The sequence below is a fragment of the Oncorhynchus tshawytscha genome, linkage group LG25 (assembly GCF_018296145.1).
Source record: "Oncorhynchus tshawytscha isolate Ot180627B linkage group LG25, Otsh_v2.0, whole genome shotgun sequence".
Taxonomy (NCBI): Eukaryota; Metazoa; Chordata; class Actinopteri; order Salmoniformes; family Salmonidae; genus Oncorhynchus; species Oncorhynchus tshawytscha.
Window position 1 is genome coordinate 15,328,109 of NC_056453.1, and position 19,291 is coordinate 15,347,399.

At 44.7% G+C, this 19,291-nt stretch overlaps 1 protein-coding gene across 4 annotated transcripts in view; it reads right to left on the reverse strand.

Annotated features, from left to right (window-relative positions):
• Positions 1–16,858, reverse strand: part of sec24c (SEC24 homolog C, COPII coat complex component) — a 31,710-nt gene extending 14,852 nt beyond the window's left edge. The window contains exons 1-15 of one of the 4 annotated variants that reach the window (XM_042305996.1): positions 16,653–16,858; positions 11,444–11,622; positions 10,972–11,052; positions 10,504–10,636; positions 10,249–10,415; positions 9,542–10,162; positions 8,815–8,957; positions 8,408–8,476; positions 3,214–3,453; positions 2,888–3,026; positions 2,689–2,804; positions 2,331–2,455; positions 2,049–2,240; positions 700–910; positions 321–491 (exon numbers count right to left, since the gene is read on the reverse strand). In XM_042305996.1, the coding sequence (XP_042161930.1) occupies positions 321–491; positions 700–910; positions 2,049–2,240; positions 2,331–2,455; positions 2,689–2,804; positions 2,888–3,026; positions 3,214–3,453; positions 8,408–8,476; positions 8,815–8,957; positions 9,542–10,162; positions 10,249–10,415; positions 10,504–10,636; positions 10,972–11,052; positions 11,444–11,603 (2,568 nt within the window). In that variant the 5' untranslated portion in view covers positions 11,604–11,622; positions 16,653–16,858. The remainder of the gene's footprint in view (positions 1–320; positions 492–699; positions 911–2,048; positions 2,241–2,330; positions 2,456–2,688; positions 2,805–2,887; positions 3,027–3,213; positions 3,454–8,407; positions 8,477–8,814; positions 8,958–9,541; positions 10,163–10,248; positions 10,416–10,503; positions 10,637–10,971; positions 11,053–11,443; positions 11,623–16,652) is intronic. The other 3 variants (XM_042305999.1, XM_042305998.1, XM_042306000.1) reach the window with 3 other exon arrangements.
• Between the last annotated feature and the right edge of the window lie 2,433 nt (positions 16,859–19,291).

Here is a 19,291-nt window from a genome sequence, read left to right on the forward strand (position 1 = left end):
AGGACATAGCCATTCCCCCCCTGCCTGCCCTTCACCCCGATAGTTGGCTGCCATCTGTCACTGGCCAATTGAAACTAAACAAACTATATCGAAACTAATTTCACACATAGGCCTATAATAGATGTAGCCTAAGGACGAGATTAAACTGACAATCTGATGGGTGACATCTTCAATTCAACCTCTTAAGGATCCACCTTTTTTCCCCCTTCAATTTTCACCTAAAATGACCCAAATCTAACTGCCTGTAACTCAGGACCTGAAGCAAGGATATGCATATTCTTGGTACCATCCATCAATCAAGAGAGAGGTGTGTCTCTTACCTGGAAGTAGGTGTATTTGTAGACGGAACCCCCAGTGGAGACTGGCACCACGCCAAGCGTTGCCACGTCGACGTACTGGTTGGGAAACAGGAAGAGGTCTACACAGCAGCCCTGTGCTACACACTCCTTAGAGAGGTTACTATAGAAACCAGACTGGGGCTGGAACAGAGACTGGACAGAGAGAGATGCATAGACCGAGTCAATGACAACCACTAGCAGATAGGACACTTTCTCCAGAATGAGGGTTCTTTATGTGTTCTGTGTCTAATTGCAACAGTATCTGCCACACAGTTGCCATATCAGTTTATCTTGTCCTTATTAGTATGTGTGTGTGTGTGAGAATACATGTGTATGAGTGTATCAATGTGTTTGTGTGTACCTTCTCCTTGTCTGTTCCCACTAGTTTCTTGTCCTCTCTATTCTTCAGTTTCCCAGGAGCCTCAGCGATGGGCAGAGTGGAGTGGAACACAAACAGCTTCCCGGCACAGTCTGCAGCCTTCAGTGCCTCCAGTCCTGCCTGAATGACTGGTCCAAACACCGTCTCAGTCTCCCTGGTGTCTGCAAACATCTCCGGAATCTGGTCTAGCAAACTGACACACACACACACACACACACACACCAAATGAGTCTACACAACTTAAACCAGTTGCAAAGTCTGGACAGATGAGAAATCTGCTTCAATACATGTGATGGATATAAATGTTCATGTGTGTTTACCAGGGCTCCAGACAGTGACCCGTTGGCTTAGCTGTGCGATTAAATTAAATGTGATATTTCTCAATCTTCCTATTTTTTGGGGGAGGCTTAAGCCATGATTTGGTCAAACAGTAAAGTGCATTATCCTGATGATTCATCTAATGAAAGTTCATGCCCTGCGGCTGCCTCCTCTGCCGCCTGCCACTGTGATGAGCGAGCCTCTCACAGCCTTTCCCGGAAAAAAAAAAAAAAAAGCATTCTGATTGTATAACATTTTCAAATCCAATTGCAGGGTAAAAACACAGGTATCCTGTGTAACGCTGAGAGGAGGTTCTGAGCTTTATGTAGGTACACTTTCTCAACTTTGACTATGAAGCTAAATAGCAACTATTTTACAACCCTGGTATTTGATATGGCTTTGAGAGCAGCCATTACATTTGCACAGGTTTTTGGTAGTAGGCTACAACTGCAGTTTTTTTTTATTTTAGGACATCACATTTGCTGTTAGATTAACATATGACTACTAGCAGTGGGTTTTATACTTCGAGTTAGCGATCTAGAAAATGTGTTTTGAGTTCCCACCTAGGGGGTGAATTAGCCCCCCAAAAAGTATCCAATGATATTAGTGCACATAAAGATGTAGGCAAATGAATCTCTATTGAACCTATTTTAACAGTAAAATATAACAGCCTAATTGTCAACCCAAAATACATGACAACCACTGGATTAGGATGCGCATCAAAATAGTTTGAATCACAACATGCTAGATGAAACAATTCATTTCTTAAATGTCATCTCAGTTGTTGATTGCACTCCTTAATAAAGCACTGAAGAAGAAGATGACTCCAAGTCATTTACACAATGCTTAGCATATTTATGCGTTTTCCCCTTATTCTGTAGCAACTGACAGTGACTTCCTACCCTTCCTACTGTTTTACAGAACATTGGTGCTGTGAGATTAGATCACGGGATAGGTGCCACGACGGGAATCTTAAGTCTGGAGCCCCGGTGGAGATGTGTGCGCTTGCGTACCTCTCGATGACCATCCGGCTGTCGTTGACGCCGACCAGGAAGCCGTCGAGCAGAGGGAGGAACATGTCACTGACGTCACTGACCACCATCATCTGGGGCTGGGCCAGGCTGGACTTGACGTTGTAGAAGTGCAACACCTTGTTGTAGGTCACAAAACCCACACGCACCACCGAGTCTGCCTCTGGATTCTCCCTGGAGGGTGAGTTGGGGGGGGGAGCAAATGTCATTAATTAGCTAGTGGGTGTGTGTTTACATGGGTGAATAGTGTGTGTGTGGGTGTACCTGGGCAGGTAGTCCAGTAGAGTCTTGAGCTCCTGACAGACGATGTTAACCATGCCGCTCTTCACGGCGTTGTAAGACACATCGATGAAGAAGATGAACGATGGGGGCTGGGGGAGCTTATTGTTCTGAGAGAGAGAAAGGAGGAGAGAACGAGAGAGAGAGAGAGAGAGTGAAAGAAGAATTTAGACGAGACAGTTCACATATTACATAACGGCACAGCCTTTCTTTGGTCGAGAATCTCTGCTATGTGCCAAACCTGGTCATTGTGACGACAGAACCTGGCTCTTCATGAAAATCTCCTGCTCCAAAATAGCGCAACGCTACGGGCCTCCAGTCTTTTCTAAAAGTAGACGCCTACCTTACAATAGTCGACGGTGGCCACAAACTCATAGCTGCCCTGAGAGAGCTCTGGCCGATCGTAGCAGTCCACCCTCTTCCCTGTGTGGTCCAGATGCTGGAAGTAGTGGGGAGGAACTATGGGAGAGAGAAAGAGGGAGTGTTATAACAAAAAATAACGCTGACGTCAGACACACACAATATCACCCACGCGCACATACCCTCTGTGACGCAGCTGCAGAAGCCACACTGGAAGCGGCGTCCGCCCTCGATGAACTGCATGTAGGGACACATGTAGGCCTTACAGCGGTTACAGCGGATAGGACCGCCGTCCCCATGGTCCACGATGTACGGAGGGGTCTGAGAGAGAGAGAGGGGGGGGGGTCTGTTTAGCATCTTATACCATAGTTCAAACCAAGAAACGGCGGAGGCCTCCGATTTGTGCGAACAAATTAAACACATACGAGAGAGACAGCGAGCAAGACGTAAGAGAGTGTTTTGAGAGGAGAACAGACCAGAGGAGATTGAGGGGGTGTGTGTGTCTCACCTCGTCGGGGGGCAGCATAGCCAGGGGTTTGATTACAGCGGCCAAGGGGACCTGGGACTGTTTGGCCATGTCGGCGGTGCAGGGCATGTTGTAGGCTGTACAGCGGATGAACCGCGGGCTGGCATTGCCCTGGTCTTTCACCTGGAAGTTGGTGGTGACCAGGGGTGGAGCCTGACCTTTGACCCCAGTGGTGAACGGCTCACTGCTCTTGTTGACCCGGTCATCCTCAATCACCTGAATCTGAGGTAGAACGAGAAAGCGAGTTTTACAGACACACTAATGTTAATTTGACAGAGGGTGGAGTATAAAAGACATGCAGGGGAAGAATCTATCCACCACACACAAACCTATTCTCCTGCAGGAGAGTTAAAAAAATAACAGATCTCCCAAAGAGAACAGAGAAGATGAACCAAAAACCATTCTATAATATAAACACAATGACACAGCAACCATGGCAACAGTGCACAACACACCAACACTACTAGGGAGGGCTTAATACGCAGATGTAGCATGATTGTGGACAACAAAAAAATGCAAGGAATTTGGGCTAATTTCAGGGTGCTAGGAATTGTGGGCAAATGTCAGAAAGCAAGGAATTATGGGTGAGTCGTGTGTGAGACACTGCAGGCTGGCATGCGAGGATGAAGAGAAGAGGTGTGGGGGGGGTCAGAACGCACCAATGACCTGCTGGTCAGGCATAGTAACATTGGTATGCTTCAGAGGGTCTGGGTTCAAAGGTTAGGGTTGTAGCAGTTACAGAGAAGACTGCTGGGCTGGAGATAAGGTAGTGCTGAGCTGTGTGCTGAGCTGTGTGCTTTGAGGTTCTTTAATTTCAGTTCCCCCTCAAAAATGATGCAATATGTGGGTTCAATGCTGTAACAGCATAGCATAAAACAATTGATGGTAAAACAACTTATTAGGCTCCAACAATCACTTATTCACATTACTTTCCTTAAATAAAATATTTTGGTTGTGTACAGCGCATTTGGAAAGTACTCAGACCTCTTCCCTTTTTCCACAATGTTACATTAAAGCGTTACAGGTTGACATGTTTGCAAATGTATACAAAAATCAAACAGAAACACCTTATATAAGTATTCAGACCCTTTGTTATGAGACTTGAAATTGAGCTCACATGCATCCTGTTTCCATTGATCATCCTTGAGACGTTTCTACAACTTGATTGTAGAATTCAATTGATTGGACATGATTTGGAAAGGTACACACCTGTCTATATAAAAAGGTCCCACAGTTGACAGTGCATGTCAGAGCAAAAACCAAGCCAGATTGAAGGATTGGCCGTAGAGTTCCGAGACAGGACTGTGTCGAGGCACAGATCTGGGGTAAGGGTACCAAAACATTTCTGCAGCATTGAAGGTCCCCAAGAACACAATGGCCTCCATCATTCTTAAATGGAAGACATTTGGAACTCTTCCTAGAACTGGCTGCACGGCCAAACTGAGCCGGGGGATAAGGGCCTTGGTCAGGGAGGTGATCAAGAACCCAACGGTCACTGACAGAGCTCCCATCTCCACAGAGGAGAACCTTCCAGAAGGACGGCCATCCCTGCAGCACTCCACCAAATCAGGCCTTTATGGTAGAGTGGCCAGACAGAAGCCACTCCTCAGTAAAAGGCACATGGACAGCCTGCTTGGAGTTTGCCAAAAGGCACCTAAAGGACTCTTAGACCATGAGAAACGAGATTCTCTGGTCTGATGATACCAAGAACTCTTTGGCCTGAATGCCAAGATTCACACCTGGAGGAAACCTGGCACCATCCTTAAGGTGAAGCATGGTGGTGGCAAAATCATGATGTGGGGCAGGGACAGGATCAAGGGAAAGATGAACGGAGCAAAGTACAGAGATCCTTGATGAACCTGCTCCAGAGAGCTCAGAATGGGGCAAAGGTTCACTTTCCAACAGGGGGCAAAGACACTAAACACAGTCAAGACAACGCAGGAGTGGCTTTAAGACAATTCTCTGAATGTCCTTGATTGGCCTGAGCCCAGACTTGAATCCAACCAAACATCTCTGGAGAGACCTGAAAATATCTGTGCAGCGATGCTCCCCATATCCAACCTGACACAGCTTGAGAGGATCTGCAGAGAAGAATTAGATAAACTCCCCAGATACAGGTGTGCCAAGCTTGTAGCATCATACCCAAGAAGACTCAAGGCTGTAATCGCTGCTTAAGGCACTTCAACAAAGTACAGAGGAAAAAGTTATGCAATGGGGTTATTGTGTGTAGAATGATGAGGGGGGAGAAAAAAAACTATATTTTCTAAAGTTGATTAAAAAGGCCTTAACATAACAGAATGTGGAAAAAGTCAAGGGGTCTGAAACTTTTCCGAATGCACTGTAAATGACATTTCTTTTTAGTACGATGACTATTTCATGAAACTCCAATGAGAGCAGACTGGCCATTACATTTATCACTTAATAATAAGCATTTTTTTCTCACATTACTTTATTCAACAGGGGATTACCTTTCTCTCACTTTATTTGAAGACTTACTATTTCATTCCAAGTCATCATATCATCTGTGCTCAGGTAGTAACAGCCAGCCATCTACACTACATCACCAAAAGTATGTGGACACTTGCTTGCTGTACATTTCATTCTAAAATCATGGGCATTAATATGGAGTCCCCCCTTGCTGCTATAACAGCCTCCACTCTTCTGGGAAGGCTTTCCACTAGATGTTGGAACATTACTGCGGGGACTTGCATCCATTCAGCCACAAGAGCATTAGTGAGGTCGGGTACTGATGTTGGGCGATTAGGTCTGGCTCGCAGTCAGCATTCCAATTCAAAAGTGTTCGATGGGGTTGAGGTCAGGGCTCGGAGCAGGCAAGTCCTTCCACACCGTTCGACAAAAAAACATTTCTGTATGGACCTCACTTTGTGCACGGGGGCATTGTCATGCTGAAACAGAAAAGGGCCTTCCCCAAACTGCTGCCAAAGTTGGAAGCATAGATTCCTCTAGAATATCATTGTATGCTGTAGCGATAATATTTCCCTTCACTGGAACTAAGGGGCCTAGCCCAAACCATGAAAAACAGCCCAGACCATTATCCCTCCTCCACCAAACTTTACAGTTGGAATTATGCATTGAGGCAGGTAGCACTCTCCTGGCATGTGAAAAAAAACATTTGTCAGTCAGACTGCCAGATGGTGAAGTGTGATTCATCACTCCAGAGAAGACGGTTCCACTGCTCCAGAGTCCAACGGCGATGAGCTTTACACCACTCCAGCCGACGCTTGGCATTGCGCATGATCTTAGGCTTGTGTACAGCTGCTTGGCAATGGAAACCCATTTCATGAAGCTCCCTACTAACAGTTATTGTGCTGACATTGCTTCCAGAGGCAGTTTGGAACTCGGGAATAAGTGTTGCACCCAAGGACAGGGAATTTTTAATCGCTACGCGCTTCAGCACTCGGCGGTCCCGTTCTGTGAGCTTGTGTGGCCTACCACTTCGTGGCTGAGCCATTGTTGCTCTTAAACGGTTGACATGGGGCAGCTTACTTGTGTATATACAGTACCTGTCAAAAGTATGGACTCACCTACTCATTCAAGGGTTTTCCTTTTTTTACATTGTAGATTAGTGAAAACATGAACATATGCAATCATGCAGTAATCAAAAAAAAAAAAAAAAAGTGTTAAAAAATTAAAATATATATTTTATATTTCAGATTCTTCAAAGTAGCCATCCTTTGCCAAGAGTGTCAAGCTGTCATCGAGGCATTCTCTGAACCAGCTTCATGAGGTAGTCACCTGCTTTAACAGGTGTGCCTTGGAAAGAAAGTCCACAAATGAACTTTTAACTTCTTTATGCATTTGAGGCAATCAGTTGTGTTGTGACAAAATAGCCCTATTTGGTAAAACACCAAGTCCATATTATGACAAGAACAGCTCAAATAAGCAAAGAGACGACAGTCCATCATTACTTTAAGACATGAAGGTCAGTCAATTCGGAAAATTTCAAGAACTTTTAAAGTTTCTTCAAGTGCAGTCGCAAAAACCATTAAGCGCTATGATGAAACTGGCTCTCATGAGGACCGCTACAGGAAAGGAATACCCAGAGCTGCCTCTGCTGCGGAGGATAAGTTCATTAGAGTTACCGGCCTCAGAAAATGCAGCCCAAATAAATTCTTCAGAGTTCAAGTAAAAGACACATCTCAACATCAACTGTTCAGAGGAGTCTGTGTGAATCAGGCCTTCATGGTCAAATTGCTGCAAAGAAGCCACTTTTAAAAGGAAACCAATAATAAGAAGAGACTTGCTTGGGCCAAGAAACACGAGCAATGGACATTAGACCTGTAGAAATCTGTCCTTTGGTCTGACGAGTCCAAATTTGAGATTTTTGGTTCCAGCTGCTGCGTCTTTGTGAGACGTGTAGTAGGTTAATGGATGATCTCCACATGGGTGGTTCCCACCGTGAAGCATGGAGGTGGTGGTGTTATGGTGCGTCGCTGGTGTCACCATCAGTTATTTATTTAGAATTCAAGGCACACATAACCGGCACGGCTACCACAGCATTCTGCAGCGATACGCCATCCCATCTGGTTTCCACTTAGTGGGACTATCATTTGTTTTTTTAACAGGACAATGACCCAACACACCTTCAGGCTGTTTAGGGGCTATTTGACCAAGTAGAAGAGTGATGGAGTGCTGCATCAGATGACCTGGCCTCCACAATCACCTGACCTCAACCCAATTTAGTCGGTTTGGGATGAGTTGGACCGCATAGTGAATATGTTTAAGACCGCTAAATAAGAACCATCAATCAATAAGATGTTTTGTCAGGTAGAGATACTTAAGCAACTGCTCTCTATCCCTCGTGTCTATCGCTCTTCCTCTCCTCGTCTTTCTGCTGGACCCACAGGCTTGCCTGGGGCAAGAACCAATGAGAACAGGCAGCTGGAGGCACATTGTATTCTGGTCATTGTAGTTAATTGCAACTTTTTCTTGCGCTTAACTATGATGAGTTGGACAACATGAAATCTTTATAGAGATATAGCACATTGAGCTCAGAAAACAAAATAAAACAAATGGAATTCAAATAATTGAACCAATGTCGGTCAATTAGTTATTTAAAAAAAACGTAAATAAACACATTTCAGTTAATCGCTCAGCACTAAGGATAATAGGTTAAGGGGAAGGGCATAGGGGTTAGGAGGTAGACAGGACTTACTGGGCTGGGGATAGCGTCTGGGTCTATTCTATGTCTCGATTTCTGCACAGCCGGCAGCTCAGACGCTTGCTTTACATTCACAACAGAGATTTGTCCAGCAAATTATCAAATCAAACAAAACCAACAGAAAACAGGGGACAGAGAGAAGAGGACGTAAATAACTCGGTAGCAGGATTATTAACTCCCTGACTGATTCTGTGATTATTGGTTATAGATTAGTCAGTCCTCAGAGAGAAGGCAAGCAAATCCTCTGTGTTTGATGCACATGCTCAACAGACTGGGTTAAACTGTTAGACTGCGCGCACACACACAACATACAGTCCAATACCTAACATCATTATCACCAATACACTATCACAAGATAAAGTGAGCGTGTGTTACCAGGACGGATTGTGTGTGTGCCTTACCGGGCTGGGGATGGAATCAGGGTCCAGTCTCTTCTGTGCAGGGGGAGCGGGTGCAGGGGCAGGGCCTGCTCCGTAGTTCTGTTGCACGGGATATTGCGGGCCTGCATAGCCGGGCTGGGGCCCTCTAGGCTGCCCAAACGCACCTGAGGAAGAAAGTATTGATCGATTATAAACTCGACAGGGTGGGCTTACGTTCATTAGCTGGCAGACGTGACGTCCCAGACACCCTGGACCCACTCTCTAATTCGCATACCGCCCCAACAGAGCCACAGATGATATTGCACTCCACACTGCACTCCAAACTATTTGTAATTATGTTCCTAGTCACTTTACCCCTACCTATTTGTACATGTATACTTTAATTACCTTGTACTCCAGCACATTGACTTGGTACTGGTATACTGTATATAGCCATGTTATTTTTACTTGTGTTATTCACCATGTATTTATTCATAGTGTCACTATTTCTATGTTTTATTTTATATCTTTAACTCCGCAGTGTTGGAAATGGTCCTGTAAGTAAAACACTTCACTGTTCGTCTACACCGGTTGTTTACGAAGCATGTGACAAATAACATTAGATTTGATTGATTTGACTAGAATGACATTTGATTTCCACATCCATTCTGACTGCCAAATACATTCTATTACAAAAACTCCAGACTTGCCAAAAGCAAGCTAGTGGTCTAGCAGAAGATGAACAGGGGTTTGAACATGGTGTACTCACCATTCTGCTGGGTTGGGTATCCTCCCTGCATGCCAGGCTGAGGAGGCTGCTGTTGCTGCATGGGGCCGGGGGGAAGGTGATTGGCCTGCTGCTGGGACATGGAGGGGGGTGGAATGGGGCCTCGAGGAGAGGGCCCAGAGTGGAAGGGAGGGGGTCCGGGTTGGGACTGGGGCTGTGGACCTGGGTACTGGGAAGGGGATATAGAGATAGGTGGGAAGGGGCCAGATTGGGAGGAGGGAGGGAAAGAGTGCTGGGTGAGAGGAGGGGGACCAGAGTAGGAGGCCTGGGTGACTGGAGGAGGGGCGGAGTTGGGGAAGGGTTGCTGAGCAGGGGGGCCAGGTGGGAAGGACTGCTGTTGGGAGACTGGAGGGGCCTGAGGTTGGCTGGGAGGGCCCAAGTATGGAGAGGAGGAGACAAAGGGTTGGGAGAGATGGTGGGCAGAGGGGAAGGGTTGTTGTTGGGGGGAGGGGGCCACCATAGTAAGGCTGGGAGGCTGCAGGTTCACTGGGAGGGGAGGCTGGGAGGGGGCAGCAGACAATGGGGGAGGAGCTTGCGTATAGGAGGGTGGGGCTGCAGAGGAGTATGCAGCACTGATTGGAGGCTGGGAGCTGGGATGGTGAGCTGGAGAAAGAAAATTCAGGTAACTAGGATTGTGTTTAGCTGGCGCAAAGTTTGGCACGAAATTCGTCAATCAATCCATTTCTTACCATATCCAGGCCCAACAGAGGTGGGGGGACCGGACCCGATCTGCATCCCTGACATCTGATTGGTAACTTGTTGCATGGGGGGCGGAGCACCGTACTGCTGGGAGTAGGAGGGGTGTGGCCCGGACAAGTTCATAGCACCTTGGCTATATGGCTGAGACACTGGCGACCTGGACACACAAACAACTTGTCACATACACACCTTCACACACACACAACGCTGTCTATTATATATACTGTGTGTGTGTGTGGTCTGACCTGTGAGCTGGCTGGGCCATAGAGTGATCCATAAGTGGGGGTCCGTTCTGAGAGTCTCCCTGGGGATACTGGGAGTACGCCTGGGGGGTGGAGACTGGACGGGGGGCAGAGGTAAGGGGGCCTCTGGCAGGTCCTGAGAGAGAGGGGGGAGTTAGGCACCTGCCTGCAAATGACCACAGGTTTGAAGCACAGCGGATGGCATTCAGAACGTCCTAACGATCAGCTAGGATGACCATTACGTCATCAACGTTAAAGATATGATTAGGCCTACTCCCAGACAGAAAAACCTGCATAGATTCACGCCACTCGTTGGTCAAATGAGTCATCCTGAAGCTAGTCATCTCAGGTGAGAAACCTACACCTTAGATTTTGAACTTCAAGTGGGCCATGGGAACCCAAATAATCAGCAGGCTGTAGAAGCATGTAGGTAGGGGAGAGGGGCGGCAGAGAGAGAGAGCGAGCAGTTACCTAAGTCAAGAGGAGAGGACAGGTCAGAGACAGGGTTAGCTGCCACAGCCTTAGAGGGAAAACTGGCATAGGGAGAGTAACCTGAAAGACAAGAAAGGAAAGAGACAGTGTACAGAGGCAAGAATAGGAATGTAGAAAGCCAGGGAGAATGGAGGAACACATACACGCATAATATGCTTATTCACGCAGGTCTCCACACACACACAAACAGGAGTAGGAGCAACTAGAATCCCTATGGTTGTTGATGCATTCACACTACAATCAACCACATCCAAACACACACGAGCTGCCAGAAAAAGATGGTGGGAAAGGCAGGGGGTGGACTTTGCGATGGGTTCAGAGAAAGAGGGACAGAGACAAGTTTTACCTTGCAGACTGTAAGCTAGCTCGTGGGAGGAGGGAGAGAAACAGAGACAGAATCGCTTGCGAGACAGAAGAGGTGGGTTAGGGTTAAGGAAAGAGAGAGACTTACCTTGTGGTGGAGCCCCAGGCTGGTAGGCTGTAGCGGGCCCGTTGTAGGGTCCGTAGGGGCCAGGGTAGCCCCCTCCCAGGGGAGCGTAGCTGGGCTGGCCATAGCCAGGCTGGGGCGGGCCGTACGGAGACGCCATGGGAGTCTGCTGGTTCACATTCATTCTCAGTTCATACCTGGAGCTGGGAGAGGTTAACATGCATTTAGCACCCCAAGCAGGGTTTGATTTATACCTTTGACTTCACTGCCCTAACAATACTAGTCTGGGCCAGCGTGGATCTATTGAAGTTCCAGGGCGTGCCCTGCTTTGTGCCCGGTTGTTGGAAGTGAACCCTGGCTATCTGAGCCGAATAATTTAAAGTCAAGGTGGGGAGAAAAAAAAAGGTTGATGTAGAATCCATAAAGGTTCCCCTAGAGGGAAAATATGCCCACTCAGCATAACCCGGCCAGCCCCTGTGTACTGGAGTCAGTATAGTACTGTAGGGCTCCAGGCCAACACTTAAGACATGGGCTCCATCTCAATAGCGTCCTCATCTCGCTCTCCATCAGTGCTGATGTGAACGATCTGGACAGCTGAGAGCAAATTCCTAGAGAGCATCCTATCATGTGTCAGATCACTGCAGTAGAGAGAAAGACACTAGAGTTATGAAACATTTAAACTACTAATTGACCAACATCTGTTCAAATAGTTAAATTCCATTCAGGTCAGGTTTGTGAGCCAACACCATTTCTCTAGAGAGTAATCAAATTATTCTCAAGAGAAATCAAGTCAAGAACTAAGTGGGACACTGAAAGGCGTTGTTTTCATTAAGCAAATATTCAACCTAGTTCAGTGCAGAAATGTGGTAATTAACTACAACGACCATACTCCACTGCACCAGTTTCTGGCTCAGGCAGAGATGGATCGGAGAGGAAGAAGCAATGCGAGAGGTTTAACTCTCGGGCAAAATCTGTCCAAAATAAGCCCAAAGCTTTTCTATGGTCTTATTTTGGACCTAATCTTGTCGCCTGCCTTCCCGCCTTTGGGACAACTCCTATTGTTAGGGCGGAGACATGAACATCTCGTCATTTTATACAGATCTCTGGAGGGATACACTTTTATGCCTGCTACGTTGGTCTGTGTTTATCTAAACTGATCGCATGAGAGCAGAATGCATGATGAGAAGGATAGAGAGAGCTTGTGAAAGGATGCCTTATATATCTACTTTGAAGAACTAGTCAAATGACTGGGAGACAGCTCTGCAGCTTTCTAAGGCAGGCTAGCCTTGCTAAATAGGATGACCCAAGACAGTACAGTATGGGGAGCACAGAGATAAGTTTGTTTGGCTACTACCTGAGCAGAGATGATAACTTTAAAGGAATTCAAAACATTCAAATAAAAAAACAATAATATATACAACTGAAACATTTCATTATTTTATAGTAAGTTCCTATTTTTCAATTGATGTCTACCCAATGTGGACCAGACAGAGACAATGGAATGTGTTCTGTTTCGCCAATTGAATATTCACTATTTTGGGCTTTGGAATCTCCATTAAAAAGCTCTAAAATCAGTTTAGTGTCATTATTTCATAATGCATTTAATGTTTAAAAAAATATATATAATCCAACCAAAACCAAAACAGACCTCAAAAAGCACTAAATTGCTCAGCACCATTAGCTAAATAGTCACAGCCCCAAACCTGCACAGTGTCCAGAAAACATTCTCTCCTTTTGCATATTCTAATGTCTTTTTGGTCATAACTCCTGTGCTCCTTCTGCTGCGTCTGTCCACCATCCCATTTACACACAGACAGCCATGTGTTTGACCTTTAAAATTGCTACCACAAAGCTTAGAGAAAACATGAAAACAATTTAGATATATATCGTAAATTGCACATAAGGTTGAAAATATGATTTTTAGGCCATATCGACCAGCCATACTTAGCACACTTGGCCCCGCCTACATCGGCCTGACAGGGCAATCTGATTTTGGCAAACAGGTCAGGTTTTTCCCCAATTCACTAACTTCAAAAACACACCTAACCTAATTTCTCTTTATGTGAACAAAATTTTAACCCTAGCTATACAGCACAAGTAGGATCAATCGACAGACCTTGTTGACACACAAGGCTTAATCAAATATCATGTGACTGGCTATAACCAAGCTGACAGCCATATAATGGATAGAATAGTGTCCTGTCCTCTGTACACTGACACTAGAGGCCAAGCTACACCACCCACTTGTCAAAAAGCCTGTTAGCTACCTCACCAACAACACATCTTTCTTTTAAAGATGCAATATGCTCGTTTTTGGGCAACCCAACCAAATCCACATAGAAATGTGAGTTCTAGATCTGTCGTTCCCATTGAAAGCCAGTCTAAGTGTTAGATATGTTCTATGTGCGCTATTTCTATGCTTCCTGTTCTTAAACGTTGTATTTTACATTCGGTGACGTCCACCAGCTTCAAACAGCTGAAAATAGAATATTTGTGGTTATGGAAAATATCTCACAGCCGTTTATGACTACTTGTTGTGTCAAATAAGCTGAAATTAGGGGAACTAGTAGAATTTTTGAAACCAGGAAATGGAGGAGCGATTTCTGCATAGTGCAACTTTAAAACATCAAATGTGGTTACATGTAATCTAAATGTAGCAAATTATTTCTCATGAGAGGGCCATAAAGAATAACTAGTAATGCTGCATACTCCAATAAAGTTAATCTCACCTTTCTGGTTAAAATAGTTTTGAATTGCTGGGGTGTAGCCACTTTTGGAAGACACAAGCTCACGTACACAGTAGAAATGTGATAAAATAAGAAATATTTTATGACGCATTTCCTATTCAACAAAACTGTTTGAATAAGGCTTGAAATGACATATGCTTTCTAAATAAAGCATAAGCAAATTATAAAGCCACCAACTAAACGCTTTCCCCTACCTTATAACTGTAAAATACATATTTGCATGTTCGGTGTTAGAGAAAATGTGCTAATTCTCTAAATGTCTCTCTTGATCAAAACATCTGCCCTGACCTCTGAACGTCACACAGAGCTAGCTCTTGCTTGGCTTCCTGAACTCGTCCAGGAACTCACCTTTCACCTAATATTAATCTCATCCATCTCTGACAAACAGAAAGTGTATGTAAAAAAATCCATGACTTATTTTTATTCAAATAAAATTCTTTGTCACTTACCGTGAAATGCTTACTTTACAAGCCCATAACCAACAATACAGTTAAGAAAACAGAGTCCAGAAAATATGTACTAAATAATCTAAGTACTAAGTAAAGTGACTGTGCATAGATGATAAACAGTGAGTAGCAGCAGTTTAAAAACAAAGGGGTTGGGGTTAAGATAAGTAGTCCGGGTGGCCATTTGATTAATTGTTCAGCAGTCTTATGGCTTGGGGGTAGAAGCTGTTAAGGAGCCTTTTGGACTTAGACTTGGCTACAAATTGATCTCTGAATGTGCTATAGTGATGAAACCACTCGACTGCTGCGCTATGGTGTAAGGATTGCAGGCATGTGCTTTGTCAGTGGCTGTGATGTAAGGTTCAGCCAGGAGTTGGACAGTCGGAAGAGCAAATTAAATGGTAGGAGGGACATCCCAGTGTTTTCATATTTCACATCCTACGTCACACAAAAATATATACTACTGTGTGTGGGAACCAGGGCTATCGCTCAATGCAAGCTGTGGTGTCCACAGATCGATTTATATGCAAAAATGACAGTCGGAACCAGTACCAGAACCACACAGGTCCCCTAAACAGAGGACTTTACATCTAAGAGGTTGAAAATCTGGTTAAAGGCATTAACCTAGTCTGCCTAGACCTGACCTGGATGCTAACTCATTGACTTGCTGGCCTCATCTAACAGAATTTGCATCTATTAGCCACTGGTTAGCCCAATATTGAACTAAAGGTGCCTTAAAGTCGCTCCTTAGTCCAAGGACCTTACATGTTCGATTCTCCATTGCAATATGGTTCTAGAAACATAAATCCCTATACTTTCATATTACATCAAAAATAATTTCACAAACGCAAACTACACACTTAGTGTACACCGTTTAAACACAGTTTCAGCCGACAGCATTGTTCGGTGACAACAGTCTGCCATTTACACAGGTGTTCGGGGGAGGAAGCAGATAGCTAACGTTAATTAGCACATGCAGTCCACTCTGTCGTTTATCCGTTTTTCCTAAGCAATCCTGTAACATGGACATTTATACTTGTGTGGGAACCCTAACTAACTAACTTATATATATATTTTTTTAAGTGTATCAATTTAACCTATTGTTTTTAGATTTTTTTCTTCTTTCTTGTCAATATTAAAATATAAGGTCCTTATGCTTCCAAATCCGTACCCCAGCCTTCATCCAATGACTTGTGTGGTGTAATGGCACTGAGAGTCATGATTAAGGACTAGCCACTGCACTGGTTACCTTAGCTAACTAGCCACCTCGGCTGTAGCATTATTATATGATGATAAACACGGGTTCATTCGACACAGCTCTTTAAATAATTCAAGGTAACAGGTGCCACGGCTAGAAATACAATACCGTTGGATCTGTGTACTGTAGCTATTAACAGTTAGCGTTAGCTACCGAGCGTAACGGGCCTGTTGAAGGAAGAAACTGTCAAACGTGCTGAGCTACGGCTGGCTGGCTGGCTAAAGTTCATTGGATAGCCAACGTCTGTTTAGCAACTGGTTATCGTTCAAACGGCTAATTTGCTTGAGCTATACAGCCCGCTAAAATGTGTTCAACTTCAATGGACAAGAGAGGAGAGGTATTTTAGGTTGTTGTCCCGTGAACTAACGTTTAACTACCAGCTAGAGACAAGCAGTCTCGTTGCGTTAACTAGCGCGGGTAACTAAGGCTAGTTCTAGTTGGCTAGCTAACCCATGTCGCATTTCACCGGGCTACGGTAGCTAAATCAATATTCATTTTTGTGATCAGAGAAACAATCAGCTTCTATACACGGCCTTGAGTAAAACACCACTAGCTAGCTAACCTTCATGTCAGTTGACGTCTTTGGGCCTACATACACGGAGTTGATTCATGACAAGAATCAGCACTCGCAGCAACTGAATCAGCTAAATAATGGAGCGTACAGCCAGTATCCTGCTGACGTTAGGTAGCTATTTACCTAGCTAGCTATGCTACCACCGATTTCTAATAGGTTGTCTTTAAAGGAACTGAAATACTTCACCAAGATACAACTCGACACTCACCTCAAAACTGGATAAAATAACGAGTTAGCCAAGAGATCGGTTGTCCCTGCTCACAACCGGTTCCGAAGGCCAGTGGCCGTCAAACTATTGCCGATGTCCGTCCTGGGGTGTTTCGCTAATCCTTTCCTCTCTGGTTTCTCTCCAAGCGGACATTCGCACCGGAACTGTCGTAGGTAGCTGTCTGCCACGTCCACATCCGGACACTGCGTCAGCTGAGCGCTCAATAACAACAGGGAGGTTAAATTAAGGTTGTGAATTATGTAAATCTATGGTTTATTACACCTTTAACAGTGTATGGAACGTAAAGTTTCCTATTGCAGTTATCAATCTCCCTAAAATCGTATCTAACATTTTATTGTTTCAGTCTCAGAGGTTGATTCTACTTCATCATGGTGCTGTCCTTATCTACTAAACAAAAATTGTTAAATCTTTTTTAGGCCTGCTTATTTCCGAACTGAATATGTATCTGCTGTCTGTCTTGGAAAGTTGTAACTTGTTTTGTACAGTAGGGACACTCATGTGGAGTTGAACGTCACTGGTCACATGTTTGTTAGGCCTACTCAGGTGACAAGGAAGTGATGGCACAGATGAGCAGGTGGAGTTTATTTTTTTATTTATTAACAACAAATCAATACATAAAGCACATGAGGGAACACAAGCATACATTGATTACAAACAATGGACAATCGAGCTAGGGGTACAATATCACATTACAATTACACAAGGACCTTAAGGGACATACATATACTTACAATTCTAACAGCTGTTTTGTTAGTATGAGCAGGTGGAGTGTGACTTGCAGTATTGGGTGAGATGACACGAGGCGGGATAGGCGCCAGGTTCAAACCCAAACTGACACCTGCGAAATGGAAGCCAAATACTTTCTCCTTTTAGTCAAATACAGGAGACATGTTACGGTCCTAAAAACCCTGAGCAGTCGACGGATAGTGAATTCTCGGGAAATTGAACCTGTACAACAGGTGAGGTGAAGGCTTCTGAGCCTAACCCCAATGATCAGGAAAATGCCTGAGATTACTCTGGCCCAGTGGGAGTACGATTCATGGATAAAGTGGATCCATGCCTTTTGGTCAATCCATTTGTGGTATCAGACTGAGTAAAGGAGTTGAGTTTTGTCAAAGTATCCAGAAGGTGATTTGTGTCTGCTGCACATATGGAGAGGGTACAACGTTTTGTGACGAGAGCTGTGCTCTGCTTTGCTCTCCGAAACAGAGCCACTGAAAATAGTAATAACTGGGGTGGCATTGAGTGTTCAGAGATTCAGATTCAGGGTGTTTAGTAGTCACATATACAGGGTTGCAGGTGTGGAAATCTTAGGCACAGGATGGTAAAAAACAACAATAGAAATAGCACTACATATACTGAACAAAAATATATTAGCTGAAATAAAAGATGCAAAAAATCTTATTTCTCTATTGGCCAATCTAAAATGTTGTGCATATATGTTTACATTCCTGTTAGTGAGCATTTCTCCTTTGACACGATAATCCATCCACCTGACAGGTGTGGCATATTAAGAAGCTGATTAAACAGCATGACCATTACACAAGTGCACCTTGTGCTGGGGACAATAAAAGGCCACTCTAAAATGTGCAGTTTTATCACACAACACAATGCCACAGATGTCTCAAGTTTTGAGGGAGCGTGCAATTGGCATGCTGACTGCAGGAATGTCCACCAGAGCTGTTGCCAGGTAATTGAATGTTAATTTCTTTACCATAAGCTCCTCCAACTTCAAATTAGAGAATTTGGCAGTACATCCAACTGGCCTCGCAACCGCAGACCACATGTAACCAGGACCTCCACTGCCAGCTTCTTCACCTGCGGGATCATCTGAGACCAGCCACATGTACAACTGATGAAAGTGAGGATTATTTCTGTCTGTAATAAAGCCATTTTGTGGGGAAAAACTCATTCTGATTGGCTCAGCCTGGCCCACCAATGGTTGTGCCCTTGCCCAGTCATGCGAAATCCATAGATTTTGGCCTAATTTATTTATTCCAATCGACTGATTTCCTTATATATTCCTTACTCAAAATCTTTGATATTATTGCATATTGCATTTATATTTTTGTTCAGTATACATCATAACTAGCAGTGATGAATAAATACATGTCCATTGGGGTGGAGGCAGAGTAAAGACTGCTTAGAGGGTGTTGGGGACTGACCATAGGGGGGAGGAGCATGACCATTGAGGGGGTGTGGGGACCAAGTGAAGTAAACACTACAATTCTAATTTTTAAAAATCCACAATATACATACTAACAACTGCAATAGGGATGAATGTCGTTGGGGTGGTGGCAGAGTAAAAGTAATTTGGGGAGGTGGGGGAAAATGTCCATGGGGAGCAGCATGTAAGGTCTACCGCTGAGGGGGTGTGGGGGGAAATGTAGATAGGGGGAGTGGGGAGCAGGTAGCTGACTAGTGGTGGCTATTTGGCAGCCTGATGGTCTGAGGGTAGAAACTATTGGCCAGTCTTCCAGTTTTGTCCATGAAGCTCCTGTACTGCCCGCCTCTGAATTATTGAAGTGGGAAGAACAGGGCATGGCTTGGGTCGCTGGGGTCCCTGAAGCACCTGTTGTTGTAGGTGTCCTGTAGGGCACGCAGTGTGCACCCAATGG